At 42.4% G+C, this 22,086-nt stretch overlaps 4 protein-coding genes across 5 annotated transcripts in view; 1 reads left to right on the top strand and 3 right to left on the bottom strand.

The window, feature by feature from the left end:
• The window catches only part of LOC131448893 (integrin alpha-M-like), a 29,067-nt gene extending 25,741 nt beyond the window's left edge, over positions 1-3,326 (top strand). For both annotated transcript variants that reach the window (XM_058621685.1, XM_058621687.1), the window contains 2 exons: positions 485-595; positions 720-3,326. In XM_058621685.1, the coding sequence (XP_058477668.1) occupies positions 485-595; positions 720-830 (222 nt within the window). In that variant the 3' untranslated portion in view covers positions 831-3,326. The remainder of the gene's footprint in view (positions 1-484; positions 596-719) is intronic.
• LOC131448946 (serine protease 46-like) lies at positions 2,511-7,864 on the bottom strand. Its single transcript, XM_058621782.1, has 3 exons — positions 7,567-7,864; positions 5,369-5,478; positions 2,511-2,765 (listed from the first exon to the last, which is right to left on the bottom strand). The coding sequence occupies exons 1-3, from the start codon at positions 7,862-7,864 to the stop codon at positions 2,511-2,513; spliced, it is 663 nt and encodes a 220-aa protein (XP_058477765.1).
• LOC131448892 (transmembrane protease serine 9-like) lies at positions 7,841-13,242 on the bottom strand. Its single transcript, XM_058621684.1, has 17 exons — positions 13,119-13,242; positions 12,746-13,014; positions 12,508-12,653; positions 12,090-12,420; positions 11,837-11,999; positions 11,464-11,732; positions 11,226-11,371; positions 10,808-11,138; positions 10,555-10,717; positions 10,182-10,450; positions 9,944-10,089; positions 9,511-9,856; positions 9,260-9,422; positions 8,887-9,155; positions 8,649-8,794; positions 8,264-8,561; positions 7,841-8,097 (listed from the first exon to the last, which is right to left on the bottom strand). The coding sequence occupies exons 1-17, from the start codon at positions 13,142-13,144 to the stop codon at positions 7,925-7,927; spliced, it is 3,654 nt and encodes a 1,217-aa protein (XP_058477667.1). The 5' UTR covers positions 13,145-13,242; the 3' UTR covers positions 7,841-7,924.
• A 94-nt stretch (positions 13,243-13,336) lies between these two features.
• Positions 13,337-18,169, bottom strand: LOC131448867 (transmembrane protease serine 9-like). The gene is made up of 14 exons (XM_058621654.1): positions 18,115-18,169; positions 17,309-17,329; positions 16,965-17,127; positions 16,592-16,860; positions 16,354-16,499; positions 15,936-16,266; positions 15,683-15,845; positions 15,310-15,578; positions 15,072-15,217; positions 14,654-14,984; positions 14,401-14,563; positions 14,028-14,296; positions 13,790-13,935; positions 13,337-13,702 (listed from the first exon to the last, which is right to left on the bottom strand). The coding sequence occupies exons 1-14, from the start codon at positions 18,167-18,169 to the stop codon at positions 13,337-13,339; spliced, it is 2,838 nt and encodes a 945-aa protein (XP_058477637.1).
• Positions 18,170-22,086: the final 3,917 nt, after the last annotated feature.

Genomic DNA, 22,086 nt, shown 5'->3' on the forward strand with positions numbered 1-22,086 from the left:
ATCTTTCCAGTGGTGAATTTATCCTTTAATTAAATGAATAAAAGCTTCTAGGCTATAGTGTAATAACACTGATTTGCATTAACACCAATAAATGTACGAATTCAATACAATGATTATGTTATAAAACATTACAGAATGCAGCAAAGTTTATTCCATAATGTGTTGAGGATTTTTGTTGCATAATTACAGAAGCTTATTGTCGCCAAACCAGCAAAATAAGAACAGATAAGTGTCACGATATAACATTTCTTTTTAAGTTTATTGTTAAATAATACGGTTGACATTCTAACATGAGAGTTACAGCTCATGTTATAATGGGATAGTTTATTGTATATTATTATAACAATATATGTGCATACATTAACAGTTTATTACAGATGATTGTTCTTACAATACACATTAAACTCATCACATTATATAGTGGTAGTAACAGCAACACACGTGATGCAGGTTTATTGTTGCACTCTCTCTGTTCACACCTCAGATTGAAGCAGAGGTCGAAGTGTATCCTGAACCAAACTTCACTAAAGAAATTGTTGGCGGTGTGTTCGGAGGATTGGCCCTGCTCGCTTTACTCACTGCTGGCCTCTACAAGGTAGAAGTATCCACGTCTCGAACCTGAAAGTAGACTCTTCAGCTGCTTTGTGATGTTGTAGAATGAGACACATTTCACATTGTTTCACATTGTCAACACAAGATGTTTGTGTTTTTACTCTCAGGCTGGATTTTTCAAGAGTAAATACAAGCAGATGATTCATGAAAGTGCAGAGGGAGAAGCGGCCGATGGAGGTGCACCAGAACCAGAACCAGAACCAGAACAACAAACATAAAATAACAATATGTTGATAACATTCAGAGTGACACTGCTTTTACTCACGAGTGTAGTCATATCTTCTTAATGGATAAAAAACATTTTTTTTTAAATTTTAAAAATTACTTCACTCACTGAAGTGTTTAGTAAGTAAAGCTTTATTTGTATAGCACCTTTAAAGCAGCAATTTACAAAGTGCTGTCACATACATAATAAAAATACACAGAAAGGAAGAAAGCAATGAGATTAAAGGATAAACACCGGTGAACACTCAGATAAAAAGATTTACATCTCACAGCGTGTGACCAGGGCGCTAACATAACACATTCTAATAAATAGTGAAGGGTTTCTGTGGTGCACCGTTTTACATGCGGTCATATTATGAACACATGTAAATGATTTAGATGTGTGAATGTGAGTGCAGTGGAAGATTCATGTGTTCATTTGTGGATTTTGTTTCCTGGTAAAACTCGATATAGTATGATCTACAGAGACCTGAACATGTTGCATTCCCTTCCAAAACATTGTGTTCCCTCAGTGGTCAGTGGTCAGTGGTCAGTGTGGTCCCTTGCAATACTTTAGTTTGAATGTAATACTGCGGTGGCCCTGCCTGGCCATGCACGGCACTTGCTACCTGCAAGACCTCAGTGGCCAAACTCCTGCTCCACCCTCCCGCTCCACCCTCCTGCTCCACACTCTTGCTCCACCCTCCTGCTCCACCCTCCTGCTCCACACTCCTGCTCCACCCTCCTGCTCCACACTCCTGCTCCACCCTCCTGCTCCACACTCCTGCTCCACCCTCCTGCTCCACACTCCTGCTCCACACTCCTACAAATAAAAGACTACAAGATACGGACATATATATATATATTGCAGCCATTTATTTCGTAGCACCATTTATTGGAGCCACGGGGCTGCGGAGCCTCTGGGAGGGCCACAGCAGGGGCAACAGAGAGGAGAGTAAACAAAAGTTATTGTGAGGGAACACATAGTGGGAAGGCAACATTTACTCATTGATGAAATGGGGATAAAATATTTGACCTGTCTTTTCTTTACCTGGGCTTTTATTAATGATTAGGAATCCCTTTCTTGTGGCTGGTTGCTTTATCATAGACTATTATGGCTGTGACTGAAGATGAATTTGCTGCCTGTGGTTCAGAGGTGTAGCCTCGTATGGACAATGACTGCTCAACATCGGAATAAATAACTTTTAACTAAAACATTTCCTCCTCAGTAGCTTTGACATTTGCTTAAATATAATGGAACTTTTATTGAAAAACCTTATGTGAACAAATCTGATTATATGTGAGGATATAATCTCAGATATCAGATATCTCAGAAGAGGATATATATCATAGTTGCTCAGAAAAAGACATGTGCTTTGTGGTTCTTCAATTTTATTGTGTGACTTCAAACATCTTTAATAATGTTTTAATAATGTTATTCAACGACAACAGGTACATAGAGTAAATTATATGAAATATACAATTACTTGTACTAACAGTAAAATACATTCTGCTATTCTAAATGAGTAAACGTGTATAATATAAATACAAACCATCTTGTGATGTGTTCTCTATTGTTTGACCACAGGATTTCAAGTGCATTAACAGTACAGAATATACATGAGGGATTATGAGAGGGCTCAGAGCTGTCAGCTTGACTTTTCAGCACAAATATCCCTGAACAACAAACCTCATTACAACTGGAACATGATGATAATAATGACAGTGAAAGGGAAAAACAAGGAATTGGTGAAACCGAGAGTATTTCCTGTTGCAAACACTGCGGGAGACGGCATGTCGCCAACTGTCTCCTTTAAGAACGACCCAAATCTTGATGTTTTTGAAAAGACCTGAATATCAGCACGGACCTTGTTTTCATTCATTGTAACGACGGCCACGTGAAACCAAGATGAGTCCCACTTGCACAGCAGGGGGCTGCCCTGATCCCCCTGTTAAAAAAAACAAAGTGGATTCACCATCAGCAAGGTTCTGACACTTGACTTAAAGACAAATAGATGTTGGAAACACTGACATGTAGGAGTGTAATGGTACGCATAAGTCACGGTCGGTTCTCAAATATATAAAAAGTAAATATAATAATAAAATAAAGATAAATTATAGTCCAGCATGTAGAAACAATACTAACATCTTTAGTCCCAGCTTGTACTCAGAAAGAAGATTTATCCAAATTCTTAATAACGACTGCCTAAATGCCAGGACTTCCTGCTTTTTCCTTGTACTCCTGATTTCAAAGCAGTTTGACGTATTACCAGCGGCACAGCCCATTACAGTGACATCCAGAGCCGGATTAAATAAATGGACTATACTAGGCAGACTGTATTTTTTGGGCCCCCCTCGCTCGATGTTATTTATGAATTGAAATCTGAAACTTACCAAAGTTACTAATAAAAGTTAATTCACATTTTACATAGCGTAGTCTTTGGTTACGAGTTGGTTCTTTGTATGCCAAAATAAGTCATGTGTCATATATTAAACAGTCTATCAGACTATTTTTTGATTTTTATTACCGTATTGATACGTTACTACAAGGCTCTATTAAATGCTATTAAATTATCCTTATCTTATCCATTGCGAGTGTCATTGTTAAGGCAGTAGTACCAGTAAATCACCAATAGGTGTCAGCATTGCTATGTAAACAGAGCAAATAAGATAAATGTTGTAAGCTATTGGATTTTGCAGAAAATCTTAATTAAATGTGTTGATTAAATTGAATAGTTTAATAAGTAGTCAAATATACAAAGAGCAATAAGATTTGCAGTAAGAGAAACTGTGCTGTCGTGGTAAAGAGGTTTATTTTCATGGACAAGCATCACCTCTCTTCCATTTTCTGGTATTCAGCTCCTGGTCTGGACTGTTCAGCAGTTTTCTCCACTGGTCTGGATGTTTCTCTGGATGGTGAACTGTGCAGTGTTGTTTTTGGAAGCCATTCTAGATTTAGTCTTAGTTTTAGTCTTTTGGACTAAAACGCTTATTAGTGTTAGTCATGTTTCAGTCATTTCTATATGTGATAGTTTTAGTCCAATTTTAGTCAACAAAAACTCAAAAAAGTTTTAGTCAGTTTTAGGTTGTTTTTTAAAAAAAAGAAAAAAGAAGTATAGTCTTTTAACAAATCCATTTAGGTCAATAAGTATTGGAGATTACTGTTGGGCAGAAACCTTTAATCTCCATATTTCAACTTTTCAACAGTTTTTTCCATAAATTGATGCCGACTTCATCATAAAACAGTGTCACACATAAGTTTGACATGCAATTTCCTCCGCCGGTGGTGCGCCGCGACCGACTCTAGATCGGCTTGGAATGGCTCGGGGCGAAGGTGGTTTACAGCGAACCCCCGCCGGACCTCGCCCGCGGACATGTGCACTCGCCGCGGCTTCTCCCGCCCGCCTGCCCCCAGCGCGACTGTCGATCGGAGCAGACTGCCCTCAGAATGCCCTGACAGCGTCGCGTCATCAGGACGAGGAGCATAAATCGTCTTGAAACCTGGACCAAGTCATTTTTAGGTTTTGACTGTCCCTCTGTCTGGGCCCCCTGCCAATCGGGCCCTAGGCACGTGCCTAGTTTGCCTTTGCGTTAATCCGGCTCTGGTGACATCACTTGCCTTTCTCTTGTATTTCACTGGGAAACTAGTGTTCGCAAAACAGCAGAGCTGGAGGAGATCGGTGGCTCATCAAGCTCTGGCTTCTCACTCACATTTTCTATAAGAGGCTTGTCTGTAGGGATGTCCCGATCCGACATTGATATCGGATATCAGTCCGATATCAGCCGATAATATCGGACTGCCTCTAAAATCTCCGATACAACAGTCCATTCCGCTCCAGCTCTTCTATCCAGCAGCGCCGTTGTGATCACGTGGGCTCTGTGTGTTGGATGCATGTAGATCACATGATCACAACAACAGCGTGTGTGCTACTGCTATTTAAAGGTTAAAGGTTTTTTCTTTAACCTCCGAAATCAGAGGCCACGAAGTGGCACAGCGAGCGCGAGCTAGCTGAGGCGTGCTGCTAAAACAGCATTATTTCATAAACCAGCGCCACCTGTCGACTTTCAACAGCCTCCGTTTGTGTCAGCTCCACACACGGACCTAAGTACGTCTGCGGGGCCGTTTCCCGGGCACCCCCATTAGCACTAGGTACTTTCCTCCTGATGAAATGAACCATAGACTGTATGAAATTAACAATATTCTTATGTTGAAGGTAAAAATGGATCTAACCATTGGTTAATAATAAATGAGTCGGTTTTTCTCTTACTATTGTTCTCTGTTTAAGTAATATCACTTGATCAAGACTATTCTAACATTCCACACTACAAAATAAGTGATTAAAGTATGTATGATTCGTGCTGATATCGTATCAGATCGATATCGGTATTGGCCAATACTCAAGGCTGCAATATCGGTATCGTATTGGAAGTGAAATGTGACTAAGTTCCGCTCTGCATTAGCATGGTTACCACTGAACATATGATGAAAATACACACGCAGGTACTGGAAATTTGTTCAGTAGATAGACATAGGGAAAGCATTTTTTTTTACCTCTTGAAGGTCCATGGCATATGTGCAAATGTTCCCTGTATCCAAAACATTGCCACAACTTGCTACTTGAGTTTCAAGGTCTCGGAGCACTGATCCAGCTTTATAATCACCTAGGTAAAAAAAAAAAAAATCACTCAAATTGTTTTATTTAATACAATATAAAAGCAAATGCTGTGATTTCACCTTCCTCAATGTGATTATGCTCTGGTTAAACTGTATCTTTGGTTTGAGGATGTTGGTAGGTCAACTGTTCCACAGGTTAGGGGCCAACACTTCAAAGGTCCAGTAATTTCCAGTCATTTCTGTTAAAACTAAACCCCCTCTTCTGCAGCTAACTCTGCCGGAAACCCTTTATTTTACAGTCCACCAAAGTAACAAAACATAGTTAATAGGAAAGTTCCAAAATAACTTTATGTAATTACTATGTTATTACTTAGTAAGTACATGAAAAACTACCAAGAAACTAGATGTAATACAATCTATGTACAAAGAAAGTACCCATCGGAAAACATAGTAAGTAAGTAACTATAACTTAGTAAGCACATTAAAACCTTCAAGGAAACTAGATGGTAATACAATCTACGTACTAAGAAAGAACCCATACGGAACAGATGTAAGTACTAGGTTATAACATACTAAGTACATGGTTGTTCAAAATGCAGAACGGAGATGAGGCAACGCTCTATTTAAACTGCTCTGGCTCAGCCTACTTTGAACTACAATGCTAATCGTTGTGAAAGTGAGCTAACACCCAGAAGAATCTGCGAAATTCTAACTGTAAGTTGAAATATTGTAATAATATCGGTATATAGCTATGTATAAGTGTAAAATATGTACATAGTGTTCAGTGTATTTAATAGGAGTTGGTCAATACTCTGTCCCTGAACTGTACACAGTTCGGCAATGTTCTTCTTACAACTTTTATATTTCTAAAAACGGTTCTAATTGTTATAATTTGTATATAAGTTGTCTTGGCCTTGTACAACTAGCAAATGATCTGTAATTATCTTATTATTTGTTTGGCAATATTGTGTACCACTTAAATTTCAGAAACTATGCCAAAACCCAGAACAAGAAAGGCAGTGCACCCCACAGAAACGACAGAGACCCCTACAGAAACACACAAACCACTGCAAAGTGTTTCTTTAGTCACGTCAAGAAGTTCTGGTAAAGTTTTTGTGAGAAAACTGGTCTTTGAAATTATTGTTTTAGTTTACACGTCCATGTAGGTGGATTGTTTTTTGTTTTTCGAGTCTGACACTCAGTTTCAGCTGTCTAATGAGGTGCACTGATTAGACAAGGAAGTAGTGAAAGGGTGTGCCAGTAAAGCAAGCATGATAATAATAAGTGTATAATTTCAATACTTTATACGGAACTTTGAAGATTTGCATGTTTTCGATCTTTCTCTGCTCCACCACACCTTGTTCAAATTAATGGGCCGTTACCAGGTCCTTGCAGGGCTTGTTGATGAGCTGAATCAGTTGTGTTGGTGCAATAGTTGCACTGAATGAAGCTGTTCCATCCCATTTTTTCTTCAAGTAAATTTCAGAAGTCTCTGAAGGTTCTCATTCATCTTCAGTAGTTAGCTGTAGACTACTGGACTTGATTGAGTTAGGTTTCAAGACATTTCACCTTGCATTCAGTCTTCAGGCTTCTTCAGTTCTGCAATTGAAGCCAACAGCTAACTACTGAAGATGTCAATCAGTCCCTCTTCTAAACTTAGCAAGTAAACACATTTAGATTGCTGCTTGGAAAGTTACATAGGAGGGATGGAGTGGCTCAGTGGTTAAGACCGGTACCCTGTGTGCGAAAGACATCATGGTCGCAAGTTTGACTCCACCCCTGGCTGATTATACTCAATTCCATTGTAAGTCTTTTTAGGAGAAAAGCATCTGCTTAATAACATGCAATGTAATGTAAAACTGTCAACCAGACCCAGAGCCAATAAAACCCACTATTCAGCATTTGACCTGAGAGGGGCTATAGAGAGACAACCATTCACAACTACAGTCATTTGGGGCAGCTATATGGCCAAAGGAAAGGGAATTGGGCTTGTAACCAAAGGGTCAGTGACTCAAATTCTGGCATGGCCCTTGCCAGAATTTGCTTTATGTATTCACTACTGGTGTGTAATAAGGATAGATTAAATACAGAGGTCAGTTTCACTATCAGTAATTGGTTTGGTCGAAACAGCTTACCTCTGTTCTTACTTCCTTTCCCCCAGCCTGCCATCCAGCATTGACTCCCAACAGGGAAGGATATGTCATTGTTTACATCCAAACACACAGGCTGAACAATATCACTGAAGCTGACTCTTTTAGCCAGTTGCAGCACAGCAACATTAGAGCCTGTCAGTTCGCTGAACTTAATTTTCACAACAGCCAGAGACATGTCAAACTTGTCAGAACCGTTGATATGTTGGTGACCCAAGAACACAGTCCACTCAAGGACATTTGGATTTGAGCTTTGAGGAAGAGAAAACATTATTAGAAACATAAATCCAGGTGTTATAGCTATTCAGTGTTAATCTTAAAGGAAATAATAACAGGTGTGTTTTTACAAGAAGCATTGGTCACTAGTGAGGACAAAGTTATCAGAAATGAGGGTTCCTGCACAAGTGTAGGCCCCATTTTTGTAGAGACTGGCAATCCAGGGCCACATTCCTCCAGGGACAACACCACTGTCACCAACGGCGCGACTATTCTCTGGTGCATTGCCACACACTGCTCCTAAATAGGAAAATTTAAAGAATGAAGAAAGAAATAATTACAAAGAGAGGATTAAAATGTGGGATAAAACTTTAATTTAATTTAATTTAATTTAATTTAATTTAATTTAATTTAGTTATTTAATTTTTACCTTTTTAATTTGTATTATTTATATCTTTACACTCACTTGCAGGACTGAATGCAGCTTGAGCAGGAGTACTTGGTCTTGTTGTTAAAGGAGTTGCTGAAAAAGGTGGGAGACCAGGACAGGTGTAGCTGCTATCAGTGTCCCCACCACTGGAACTGAACTGCACAAAACCTGGCTCATCAGTGCGGATCAGGGAGTTGATCCAGGGCTGGTAACTGGACACTCTGGAGTAGACTCCTGGCAAATTGGGTCGAGCGCAACCAAAACCAAAACTAACTATTCCAGACTGGACCCAGACGGAGCCCTGTTTGCTTACCATTGGACCTCCTGAGTCACCCTGGGGACGTGGAGAGTACACGACTAAGGATGTCACAAAGTCCTTTACACATTCAGCAATGGGTGACAAATAAAAGAAGCAGCTTACCTGACATGAGTCTTTGCCTCCCACCAGAACCCCAGCACAGATCATGTTGTCTGTGATTGTACCAACTCCATTGAGACAGTTACACTGTCTGTTTCCCACAACTGGAACCTCCACTTCTTGTAGAGATTCAGGGAATGGTAAGGACACTGAGAGAGACCAAAAAAGAGAGATAGTTCACACTTTCTATACTTTATATATCAATTAAAAGTCACTCCTTGTCAGCAACAAGCAGACTCACCTCCCTCATTGACTGCACCCCAGCCGGTGACCCAGCTATCTGTACCATTGTTGAACACACTGCCACTGGCTGCCAGACACACAGGTCTGATGTAGTCGGTGAATGTGACTGGTGAGGAGAGTCTGAGCAGAGCAATGTCATTGTTGTTGGTGTCACCATCATAGTTTGGGTGTAAAATGATTCTGGCAACACTTCTAGACACTTCATTTGGGTTTGTGCCCTGGAGGTTCTGACGGCCAAGAGAAACCTCCCATCCGGATGTGCTTGTACTGAAATGATGACAAACATGCATCCGTTTGCCGATGAAACACACTGCTAAAGCACAGACTGAGACACATAGAAATTGACCTTAACTCATATTGTAGGTACCCACCTGGAAAAGCAGTGAGCAGCAGACATCACCCACTCTCTGTTGATGAGGGAACCACCACAAACATGGCCACCAGAGCTCTGCAGACTTACCTGCCAAGGCCAACTCCCAGGTGGAGCATCTTCACCTCCGACTATCCTTTTATTCAGGGGAGTGATGCCACACACTGGAAACAACAGAGCAAAATACTGTGACCCCTACAGTAATTGCAGCGCTGGTACAAACAACAGGGTAGTTGTAGTCAAAATACTTACATTCAGCACTCGATGCAACAGATCCTGGCTCTGTGGTTGTAGCACTGGGTTCTGCGGTATTGGTACTAGTGCCAGAAGCAGTAGTAGTAGTGGTAGTAGTAGTAGTAAGAGGTGGTGGGAGACCAGGACAGGTGTAGCTGCCATCGGTGTCCCCACCACTGGAACTGAACTGCACAAAACCTGGCTCATCAGAGCGGATCAGGGAGTTGATCCAGGGCTGGTAACTGGACACTCTGGAGTAGACTCCTGGCAAATTGGGTCGAGCGCAACCAAAACCAAAACTAACTATTCCAGACTGGACCCAGACGGAGCCCTGTTTGCTTACCATTGGACCTCCTGAGTCACCCTGGGGACGTGGAGAGGACACGACTAAGGATGTCACAAAGTCCTTTACACATTCAGCAATGAGTGACAAATAAAAGAAGCAGCTTACCTGACATGAGTCTTTGCCTCCCACCAGAACCCCAGCACAGATCATGTTGTCTGTGATTGTACCAACTCCATTGAGACAGTTACACTGTCTGTTTCCCACAACTGGAACCTCCACTTCTTGTAGAGATTCAGGGAATGGTAAGGACACTGAGAGAGACCAAAAAAGAGAGATAGTTCACACTTTCTATACTTTATATATCAATTAAAAGTCACTCCTTGTCAGCAACAAGCAGACTCACCTCCCTCATTGACTGCACCCCAGCCGGTGACCCAGCTATCTGTACCATTGTTGAACACACTGCCACTGGCTGCCAGACACACAGGTCTGATGTAGTCTGTGAATGTGACTGGTGAGGAGAGTCTGAGCAGAGCAATGTCATTGTTGTTGGTGTCACCATCATAGTTTGGGTGTAAAATGATTCTGGCAACACTTCTGGACACTTCATTTGGGTTTGTGCCCTGGAGGTTCTGACGGCCAAGAGAAACCTCCCATCCGGATGTGCTTGTACTGAAATGATGACAAACATGCATCCGTTTGACGATGAAACACACTGCTAAAGCACAGACTGAGACACATAGAAATTGACCTTAACTCATATTGTAGGTACCCACCTGGAAAAGCAGTGAGCAGCAGAGATCACCCACTCTCTGTTGATGAGGGAACCACCACAAACATGGCCACCAGAGCTCTGCAGACTAACCTGCCAAGGCCAACTCCCAGGTGGAGCATCTTCACCTCCGACTATCCTGTTATTCAGGGGAGTGATGCCACACACTGGAAACAACAGAGCAAAATACTGTGACCCCTACAGTAATTGCACAGCGCTGGTTCAAACAACAGAGTAGTTGTAGTCAAAATACTTACATTCAGCACTCGATGCAACAGATCCTGGCTCTGTGGTTGTAGCACCGGGTTCTGCGGTATTGGTACAAGTACCAGAAGCAGTAGTAGTAGTAAGAGGTGGTGGGAGACCAGGACAGGTGTAGCTGCCATCGGTGTCCCCACCACTGGAACTGAACTGCACAAAACCTGGCTCATCAGAGCGGATCAGGGAGTTGATCCAGGGCTGGTAACTGGACACTCTGGAGTAGACTCCTGGCAAATTGGGTCGAGCGCAACCAAAACCAAAACTAACTATTCCAGACTGGACCCAGACGGAGCCCTGTTTGCTTACCATTGGACCTCCTGAGTCACCCTGGGGACGTGGAGAGTACACGACTAAGGATGTCACAAAGTCCTTTACACATTCAGCAATGAGTGACAAATAAAAGAAGCAGCTTACCTGACATGAGTCTTTGCCTCCCACCAGAACCCCAGCACAGATCATGTTGTCTGTGATTGTACCAACTCCATTGAGACAGTTACACTGTCTGTTTCCCACAACTGGAACCTCCACTTCTTGTAGAGATTCAGGGAATGGTAAGGACACTGAGAGAGACCAAAAAAGAGAGATAGTTCACACTTTCTATACTTTATATATCAATTAAAAGTCACTCCTTGTCAGCAACAAGCAGACTCACCTCCCTCATTGACTGCACCCCAGCCGGTGACCCAGCTATCTGTACCATTGTTGAACACACTGCCACTGGCTGCCAGACACACAGGTCTGATGTAGTCTGTGAATGTGACTGGTGAGGAGAGTCTGAGCAGAGCAATGTCATTGTTGTTGGTGTCACCATCATAGTTTGGGTGTAAAATGATTCTGGCAACACTTCTGGACACTTCATTTGGGTTTGTGCCCTGGAGGTTCTGACGGCCAAGAGAAACCTCCCATCCGGATGTGCTTGTACTGAAATGATGACAAACATGCATCCGTTTGACGATGAAACACACTGCTAAAGCACAGACTGAGACACATAGAAATTGACCTTAACTCATATTGTAGGTACCCACCTGGAAAAGCAGTGAGCAGCAGACATCACCCACTCTCTGTTGATGAGGGAACCACCACAAACATGGCCACCAGAGCTCTGCAGACTAACCTGCCAAGGCCAACTCCCAGGTGGAGCATCTTCACCTCCGACTATCCTGTTATTCAGGGGAGTGATGCCACACACTGGAAACAACAGAGCAAAATACTGTGATCCCGACAGTAATTGCACAGCGCTGGTTCAAACAACAGAGTAGTTGTAGTCAAAATACTTACATTCAGCACTCGATGCAACAGATCCTGGCTCTGTGGTTGTAGCACCGGGTTCTGCAGTATTGGAACAAGTACCAGAAGCAGTAGTAGTAGTAAGAGGTGGTGGGAGACCAGGACAGGTGTAGCTGCCATCGGTGTCCCCACCACTGGAACTGAACTGCACAAAACCTGGCTCATCAGAGCGGATCAGGGAGTTGATCCAGGGCTGGTAACTGGACACTCTGGAGTAGACTCCTGGCAAATTGGGTCGAGCGCAACCAAAACCAAAACTAACTATTCCAGACTGGACCCAGACGGAGCCCTGTTTGCTTACCATTGGACCTCCTGAGTCACCCTGGGGACGTGGAGAGGACACGACTAAGGATGTCACACAGTCCTTTACACATTCAGCAATGAGTGACAAATAAAAGAAGCAGCTTACCTGACATGAGTCTTTGCCTCCCACCAGAACTCCAGCACAGATCATGTTGTCTGTGATTGTACCAACTCCATTGAGACAGTTACACTGTCTGTTTCCCACAACTGGAACCTCCACTTCTTGTAGAGATTCAGGGAATGGTAAGGACACTGAGAGAGACCAAAAAAGAGAGATAGTTCACACTTTATATACTTTATATATCAATTAAAAGTCACTCCTTGTCAGCAACAAGCAGACTCACCTCCCTCATTGACTGCACCCCAGCCGGTGACCCAGCTATCTGTACCATTGTTGAACACACTGCCACTGGCTGCCAGACACACAGGTCTGATGTAGTCTGTGAATGTGACTGGTGAGGAGAGTCTGAGCAGAGCAATGTCATTGTTGTTGGTGTCACCATCATAGTTTGGGTGTAAAATGATTCTGGCAACACTTCTGGACACTTCATTTGGGTTTGTGCCCTGGAGGTTCTGACGGCCAAGAGAAACCTCCCATCCGGATGTGCTTGTACTGAAATGATGACAAACATGCATCCGTTTGACGATGAAACACACTGCTAAAGCACAGACTGAGACACATAGAAATTGACCTTAACTCATATTGTAGGTACCCACCTGGAAAAGCAGTGAGCAGCAGACATCACCCACTCTCTGTTGATGAGGGAACCACCACAAACATGGCCACCAGAGCTCTGCAGACTAACCTGCCAAGGCCAACTCCCAGGTGGAGCATCTTCACCTCCGACTATCCTGTTATTCAGGGGAGTGATGCCACACACTGGAAACAACAGAGCAAAATACTGTGATCCCGACAGTAATTGCACAGCGCTGGTTCAAACAACAGAGTAGTTGTAGTCAAAATACTTACATTCAGCACTCGATGCAACAGATCCTGGCTCTGTGGTTGTAGCACCGGGTTCTGCAGTATTGGAACAAGTACCAGAAGCAGTAGTAGTAGTAAGAGGTGGTGGGAGACCAGGACAGGTGTAGCTGCCATCGGTGTCCCCACCACTGGAACTGAACTGCACAAAACCTGGCTCATCAGAGCGGATCAGGGAGTTGATCCAGGGCTGGTAACTGGACACTCTGGAGTAGACTCCTGGCAAATTGGGTCGAGCGCAACCAAAACCAAAACTAACTATTCCAGACTGGACCCAGACGGAGCCCTGTTTGCTTACCATTGGACCTCCTGAGTCACCCTGGGGACGTGGAGAGGACACGACTAAGGATGTCACACAGTCCTTTACACATTCAGCAATGAGTGACAAATAAAAGAAGCAGCTTACCTGACATGAGTCTTTGCCTCCCACCAGAACTCCAGCACAGATCATGTTGTCTGTGATTGTACCAACTCCATTGAGACAGTTACACTGTCTGTTTCCCACAACTGGAACCTCCACTTCTTGTAGAGATTCAGGGAATGGTAAGGACACTGAGAGAGACCAAAAAAGAGAGATAGTTCACACTTTATATACTTTATATATCAATTAAAAGTCACTCCTTGTCAGCAACAAGCAGACTCACCTCCCTCATTGACTGCACCCCAGCCGGTGACCCAGCTATCTGTACCATTGTTGAACACACTGCCACTGGCTGCCAGACACACAGGTCTGATGTAGTCTGTGAATGTGACTGGTGAGGAGAGTCTGAGCAGAGCAATGTCATTGTTGTTGGTGTCACCATCATAGTTTGGGTGTAAAATGATTCTGGCAACACTTCTGGACACTTCATTTGGGTTTGTGCCCTGGAGGTTCTGACGGCCAAGAGAAACCTCCCATCCGGATGTGCTTGTACTGAAATGATGACAAACATGCATCCGTTTGACGATGAAACACACTGCTAAAGCACAGACTGAGACACATAGAAATTGACCTTAACTCATATTGTAGGTACCCACCTGGAAAAGCAGTGAGCAGCAGACATCACCCACTCTCTGTTGATGAGGGAACCACCACAAACATGGCCACCAGAGCTCTGCAGACTAACCTGCCAAGGCCAACTCCCAGGTGGAGCATCTTCACCTCCGACTATCCTGTTATTCAGGGGAGTGATGCCACACACTGGAAACAACAGAGCAAAATACTGTGATCCCGACAGTAATTGCACAGCGCTGGTTCAAACAACAGAGTAGTTGTAGTCAAAATACTTACATTCAGCACTCGATGCAACAGATCCTGGCTCTGTGGTTGTAGCACCGGGTTCTGCGGTATTGGAACAAGTACCAGAAGCAGTAGTAGTAGTAAGAGGTGGTGGGAGACCAGGACAGGTGTAGCTGCCATCGGTGTCCCCACCACTGGAACTGAACTGCACAAAACCTGGCTCATCAGAGCGGATCAGGGAGTTGATCCAGGGCTGGTAACTGGACACTCTGGAGTAGACTCCTGGCAAATTGGGTCGAGCGCAACCAAAACCAAAACTAACTATTCCAGACTGGACCCAGACGGAGCCCTGTTTGCTTACCATTGGACCTCCTGAGTCACCCTGGGGACGTGGAGAGGACACGACTAAGGATGTCACAAAGTCCTTTACACATTCAGCAATGAGTGACAAATAAAAGAAGCAGCTTACCTGACATGAGTCTTTGCCTCCCACCAGAACTCCAGCACAGATCATGTTGTCTGTGATTGTACCAACTCCATTGAGACAGTTACACTGTCTGTTTCCCACAACTGGAACCTCCACTTCTTGTAGAGATTCAGGGAATGGTAAGGACACTGAGAGAGACCAAAAAAGAGAGATAGTTCACACTTTATATACTTTATATATCAATTAAAAGTCGCTCCTTGTCAGCAACAAGCAGACTCACCTCCCTCATTGACTGCACCCCAGCCGGTGACCCAGCTATCTGTACCATTGTTGAACACACTGCCACTGGCTGCCAGACACACAGGTCTGATGTAGTCTGTGAATGTGACTGGTGAGGAGAGTCTGAGCAGAGCAATGTCATTGTTGTTGGTGTCACCATCATAGTTTGGGTGTAAAATGATTCTGGCAACACTTCTGGACACTTCATTTGGGTTTGTGCCCTGGAGGTTCTGACGGCCAAGAGAAACCTCCCATCCGGATGTGCTTGAACTGAAATGATGACAAACATGCATCCGTTTGACAATGAAACACACTGCTAAAGCACAGACTGAGACACATAGAAATTGACCTTAACTCATATTGTAGGTACCCACCTGGAAAAGCAGTGAGCAGCAGACATCACCCACTCTCTGTTGATGAGGGAACCACCACAAACATGGCCACCAGAGCTCTGCAGACTAACCTGCCAAGGCCAACTCCCAGGTGGAGCTTCTTCACCTCCGACTATCCTGTTATTCAGGAGAGTGATGCCACACACTGGAAACAACAGAGCAAAATACTGTGATCCCGACAGTAATTGCACAGCGCTGGTTCAAACAACAGAGTAGTTGAAGTCAAAATACTTACATTCAGCACTCGATGCAACAGATCCTGGCTCTGTGGTTGTAGCACCGGGTTCTGCGGTATTGGTACAAGTACCAGAAGCAGTAGTAGTAGTAAGAGGTGGTGGGAGACCAGGACACATGTAGCTGCCATCAGTGTCCCCACCACTGGAACTGAACTGCACAAAACCTGGCTCATCAGAGCGGATCAGGGAGTTGATCCAGGGCTGGTAACTGGACACTCTGGAGTAGACTCCTGGCAAATTGGGTCGAGCGCAACCAAAACCAAAACTAACTATTCCAGACTGGACCCAGACAGAGCCTTGTTTGCTTACCATTGGACCTCCTGAGTCACCCTGGGGACGTGGAGAGGACACGACTAAGGATGTCACAAAGTCCTTTACACGTTCAGCAATGAGTGACAAATAAAAGAAGCAGCTTACCTGACATGAGTCTTTGCCTCCCACCAGAACTCCAGCACAGATCATGTTGTCTGTGATTGTACCAACTCCATTGAGACAGTTACACTGTCTGTTTCCCACAACTGGAACCTCCACTTCTTGTAGAGATTCAGGGAATGGTAAGGACACTGAGAGAGACCAAAAAAGAGAGATAGTTCACACTTTCTATACTTTATATATCAATTAAAAGTCACTCCTTGTCAGCAACAAGCAGACTCACCTCCCTCATTGACTGCACCCCAGCCGGTGACCCAGCTATCTGTACCATTGTTGAACACACTGCCACTGGCTGCCAGACACACAGGTCTGATGTAGTCTGTGAATGTGACTGGTGAGGAGAGTCTGAGCAGAGCAATGTCATTGTTGTTGGTGTCACCATCATAGTTTGGGTGTAAAATGATTCTGGCAACACTTCTGGACACTTCATTTGGGTTTGTGCCCTGGAGGTTCTGACGGCCAAGAGAAACCTCCCATCCGGATGTGCTTGAACTGAAATGATGACAAACATGCATCCGTTTGACAATGAAACACACTGCTAAAGCACAGACTGAGACACATAGAAATTGACCTTAACTCATATTGTAGGTACCCACCTGGAAAAGCAGTGAGCAGCAGACATCACCCACTCTCTGTTGATGAGGGAACCACCACAAACATGGCCACCAGAGCTCTGCAGACTTACCTGCCAAGGCCAACTCCCAGGTGGAGCATCTTCACCTCCGACTATCCGGTTATTCAGTGGAACTGTGCCACATACTGGAAAGGAGGTCAAAATAATTGGTAACTAACTCATTATGATTGCAGCAAAGAACAGCACAGGTTCCAATGTTGCCTTTTGCACTGAACATGTAATTGTGAGATAATACAAGTCTTTATTAAAAAAGTTGGTTGTCAAAAGTATAGATAAAGAGGTTTTGAGAGAAAACCATCATCTTACCATCCAGCTGAGCATATGATTCTGTAAGAGAGACAACACAAAGTCATTTTTCTGCAAAGTTTTTCCCACGGAAACATCTCAGTAAAACATAAAAACAGTAGATTATGGTCTTCAGCTCTATTTTTGCTTGTTGCCAGCTACACAACCTAATGTATATTGTCCTTCCCTGCTTGTCACCTCCACAGTCTACTTGCCACTTTTTTGCTGTTGTTAGTTTTTTTTTGTATACTTTCAAGATTCAGAACCCACCTCTCTGCCTGGACTTCTAGACCCCTATTATCCACATTTAACTTAAATGTACACGTGCTGCCATCATGCACATGCATGCAGAGAAGAGAAATCTATATCTTTTAAGTCTTCCATGTGGTCATCTAAAGACAATAAAAGTAGTTATTGGCTCACCATGGATGATTACAGATTCAGGGTGACTGCAGTGTGAGATATTCATCACATAACGGATAACATGATAAAAGGTTATACAATTATAAAACCTTCCCCAGTATTTCTTAAATAACATTTATATTTATTTATACTATATTATATATATTTTTCGAGCGAGATTCTCAAAATGCTGGTGGTTTAAGGCCACCAAAAATAAAATAATACTCCCAAAGCTAATGCCCATATTTCTAAATTTGTTGCACAATCTTAAAGTGAACAGATAACATTGTCAAACCCTTTAGTAATCATGTCAATATTAATCAAATATTATAGTTGTATATAGGTGCGTAAGTGTGTGTGTGTGTGTGTAACAAGTTTTCCTGAGTTATCTTCAGTTAATAGTCAGTGTAACTATTTTGACTCACCTGCAGATAAGAGACTCGTCAGAGTCAGTATGCACATCCATTTCAACAAAGCCATTGTGTGACTGAATGTTGCATGTTTGTTACTCTATATAGGCTCGGTTTGGTCAGACTCAGCTGTGTCCCTCCCACTTTAAACCGTTGTCACGTGGAGTAAAATAAAACAGTTTCCTTGTTCCTATGATGACTTTTTTAAAGTGAGAGAACTTCATAAATATGCGACTTAAATTGTAATTTTCATTGAATTTAATTTCATTTAATGGCAAGCTACTTTTTTTAAGTGTGGTTATATGAGACATATGCCCTGGACTGAGAACATGACTCCCAGCTGGGACACAAGCAAAAACACACTTTAGCCACTTAATAAAGAAACGCCTATGTATAATGTATGTATTTAATGTATGTTCACTATTGGACAGCATTTTTCTCAATTTATTTGTTTTAATTTAATTATTCAAACAAAGCAAATACAAATACTCAAAAGAAAATTACACAACATGAGTGAAAAGGAGCCGAAAAAGGATAATCGTTCATTTCAACACAAATACAATAAAGTTAAAATAAGATAAGTGTGATTTCATAATTCATTCATTCATTCATTCATTCATTCAGCTTCTACCGATTTATTGTCCACACGAGGGTCCCTGGGCGCTCTGGTGCTGATCCCAGCTGACATAGGACGGGGGTACACAGGTCGCCAATCCATCACAGGGCCAAAGAACAAAGATAAACAACCATCCACTCCATATTCCACATAAAATAATGTGCCTGTATCAACACAAAAGCCTTGACAAATGTCATATTTTATTATTAATATTATTATTATTATTATTATTATATTATTGTTATTATTATTATTATTATTATTATTATTATTATTATTTTTAACATAATCAACTGGAAACTGAACAAATATCTGTGTATCACTGGTTTTGCTCTCTGAGACACGGAGCTGCTGGTCTGCTGTTGTCTCTAAGTTTGTGTCTCAAAATCCAAACTAAGGATTTGAAACAGTGAAGTCACAAAATACCACACCAAATGCTGATGGAGGCAGCAGTGAAGCAACAACTATGGTGTAAAATCTCTGGACACAAAGGAGCATAAAATAACTAAGTAAATGAATGGATGATGTAAGAGTTGTTTTTTGCCGCTACCCCAGTCTAACAGAAAATGTTGCAGATCTTTTCTTCTTCTGTGTCTCTCAACAAAGGGTGTGGACATAAAAGTCGACTTCAAACCTAGCGCGAGAGTACAAATACTTTGACATGTCACAGGAAGTGATTGCAAACAAACTGCAGGGGAACAGGTCTGCCGTCATTGTTTGTGACACAATGGTGTATTTCAGCACCTTGATTTAGCGAGTAGAGATAAAAATGGTTTCAGAGACAGAAAAGCATCCTGGTTATGTCACTGTGACCATATACAACACCTGAGGGGAAGTGACCCTCAGGTCTTCCATGATACACTCTGGCTCATTATCACTTTACAAGGAAAATTGTATATCTACAGTAGGGCTGCTCAATTATGGAAAAAATAATAATTACGATGAATTGGCTTTGAACATTTTGAATGAACCTTTTGAATTTACCTTAAAATAACTGTAATTATTGTTATTTTACGAGCAAATATGCCTGGAACTGAAGCACTCATCATGATGGGCTGGTCATGTGGTACGTATGGACAACACACGGCTAGCGAAGATGGTGTTCTACTGTGAGCTCACCACTGGCACGAGGAAGGTGGGAAGCCCCTACAAACGCTTCAAGGACTCGCTGAAGTTGTCCCTTGCGGCATGCAGCATCCCTCAACGTAAATGGGAATCCATTGCTTCCGACAGATGTGCCTGGCGCCTTGCTGTCTACCAAGGAGTAGATACCTTTGAGGAGAACAGATGAGACAACCTGGATCACAAGAGGCGAGCCAGAAAGGAAAGAAGACCTGACCCCAGAGCCACCGGCGAATGCCCAGTGTGTGGACGCAAATGCGCCTCAGCGTTTGGACTGTGTTCTCACCTCAAATGCCACTGACGTCATCATCGCCCTGTGATGGACATCCAAGAGAAGAGAGAGAACACTTGCCAAAATAGCTTATTACTCATAACACAAACCACTGATATTATGGTAACACTTTAGATTAGGGAACACATATTCACCATTAACTAGGTGCTTACTAACATGCATATAAGTAGCATACCAGACCTTTATTAGTAATTATTAAGCATGTATTAACACCTTAATCAGGAAAAATCTTAATTCATGTCGTGATAGAGGTAGAGCAAGATTATGTAGAATAAGGCGTAAATACGTGCTTAATAATTACTAATAAAGGGCTAGTGTGCTATTTATGCATGTTAGTGAGCACCTAGTTAATAGTGAATATGTGTTCCCTAATCTAAAGTGTTACCAATATTATTTATCATCATTAAGAGTGACAGTTATTTCATTCATTCATTTTATGAGGATACAGCCAAGGATGACTGACTGGTCTCTGATTACACCCGGGCGACGGTAGCTCAGTGGGCGAGCGAGTCGTCTTTCAACTCGAAGGTTGTGGGTTGTGGACAAGACACTTAACCTCACGTTGCTTGTGAATGGGTATGAAAGATGAGTGACAGAAAATGCACTGCACATGGATGTATGCTGTATGAAAGTGTGAGTGAATGGGTGTGAATGGCAAAACTGTAGCGTAAAGCAGCTTTGAGTGGTCAGCAAGACTAGAAAAGCGCTATATAAACAGAATTTATATAGTGCTTTTATTTATTAAATACAAACCATTTACTAAGGAGAGAGAGGGAAGATCATAGCTGATCTCATTACAGTGACACTCACTGTTAACTCTAAAAAATCCCCAGCCACAGATGTACTCCTAGTGTCCTAGTGTCCTAGTGTCCCAGTGTCCTAGTGTCCTAGTGTCCCAGTGTCCTAGTGTCCCAGTGTCCTAGTGTCCTAGTGTCCCAGTGTCCTAGTGTCCTAGTGTCCCTGTGTCAGTCCCAAACCTGGATAAATGGGAGGGCTGCATCAGGAAGGCCATCATCCACTGTGGTGACCCCTAGAGAGTCAAAAGCTAAAAGAAAAAGTCTTTGGTTTAGTATGCACTTCAAAAAATGCTGGTTAAATGAGACAATGTTGTATCCGGCCCATTTCACTTCAATAATGGTGTTAACAAGGAAGAATTTTGTCTCCCATTGTATTCCATGCATATATGGATGAACTGTCAAAACAACAGCATTCTTGTAAAACTGACTGCATCAATGGAAACTCTGTCATTAATCATCTTACATATGAAAATGACACGGACACATTTAGTCCAACAGTTAGTAAAGGTGTGCTCACAGTACTGTAAATACTATATGTCAGATACGTCATGATAATCAGATGTAAAGAGGACAGAAAATGAGTTTTCCCTGCTTTTTTGTCTCTCTGTTAACATGTGAAGAAATCAGATATCGTCACTGATGAGTAAAATGTATCAACAATCCTGTCAACTTTCTGATGTTGTCTATGTACAGAGCCTTGAGATGATGTATATTATGATTTGGCGCTACACAAATAAAATTGAATTGAATTGAACTGAATTGAACTTTTGCTCCGTCAATGTTTTGTTACTTGAATTGAATTGAATTCTATGATTTATTAAAGGGACTCACAACACCATTTTTACATTCACACTCATACCACTGTAATCTTTGATGGCAATTTACAGTAACATTTATTTCTGCCTTCCATTTACCTTGGAAGTCGGAACCGAGGCTCGACAGTCGGGATTTTGGACACCTTGTCCTCAAATATATCTATTTAAAAATCACCAGCATGTTGTTTGGCTGAATTGGATTGTATGTCTGCCAGTTTCAAAATCTAATCAGGCTGTTTGCAAATCATGTTTTGTTTTTTGTTTTCTTTATCTTTCTGTACCCCTGAAATGTTCTGCTTTCTGACAGTTGATTCTTTTGCCAATTTATGTCTGAGTGCAATAAGT

The sequence above is a fragment of the Solea solea genome, chromosome 21 (assembly GCF_958295425.1).
Source record: "Solea solea chromosome 21, fSolSol10.1, whole genome shotgun sequence".
Taxonomy (NCBI): domain Eukaryota; kingdom Metazoa; phylum Chordata; class Actinopteri; order Pleuronectiformes; family Soleidae; genus Solea; species Solea solea.

Bases quoted from the DNA above. Each gene is read 5' to 3' on its own strand.
- LOC131448946 (XM_058621782.1), bottom strand. From the start codon at position 7,864: ATGTTTCTAATAATGTTTTCTCTTCCTCAAAGCTCAAATCCAAATGTC. The intron at 5,479-7,566 runs GTAAGCTGTTTC...TTTTTTACCTAG, and splicing joins GAAAGGAAGTAAGAACAGAG to GTGATTATAAAGCTGGATCA. The intron at 2,766-5,368 runs GTAAAAAAAAAT...TTTTTTTAACAG, and splicing joins ATGCCATGGACCTTCAAGAG to GGGGATCAGGGCAGCCCCCT.
- LOC131448892 (XM_058621684.1), bottom strand. From the start codon at position 13,144: ATGTCTGCTGCTCACTGCTTTTCCAG. The intron at 12,654-12,745 runs GTGAGTCTGCTT...GGTCTCTCTCAG, and splicing joins GGGTGCAGTCAATGAGGGAG to TGTCCTTACCATTCCCTGAA. The intron at 9,423-9,510 runs GTAAGTATTTTG...TGTTGTTTCCAG, and splicing joins TGTTGCATCGAGTGCTGAAT to TGTGTGGCATCACTCCCCTG.
- LOC131448867 (XM_058621654.1), bottom strand. From the start codon at position 18,169: ATGGCTTTGTTGAAATGGATGTGCATACTGACTCTGACGAGTCTCTTA. The intron at 16,500-16,591 runs GTGAGTCTGCTT...GGTCTCTCTCAG, and splicing joins GGGTGCAGTCAATGAGGGAG to TGTCCTTACCATTCCCTGAA. The intron at 16,267-16,353 runs GTAAGCTGCTTC...CCACGTCCCCAG, and splicing joins GAGGCAAAGACTCATGTCAG to GGTGACTCAGGAGGTCCAAT.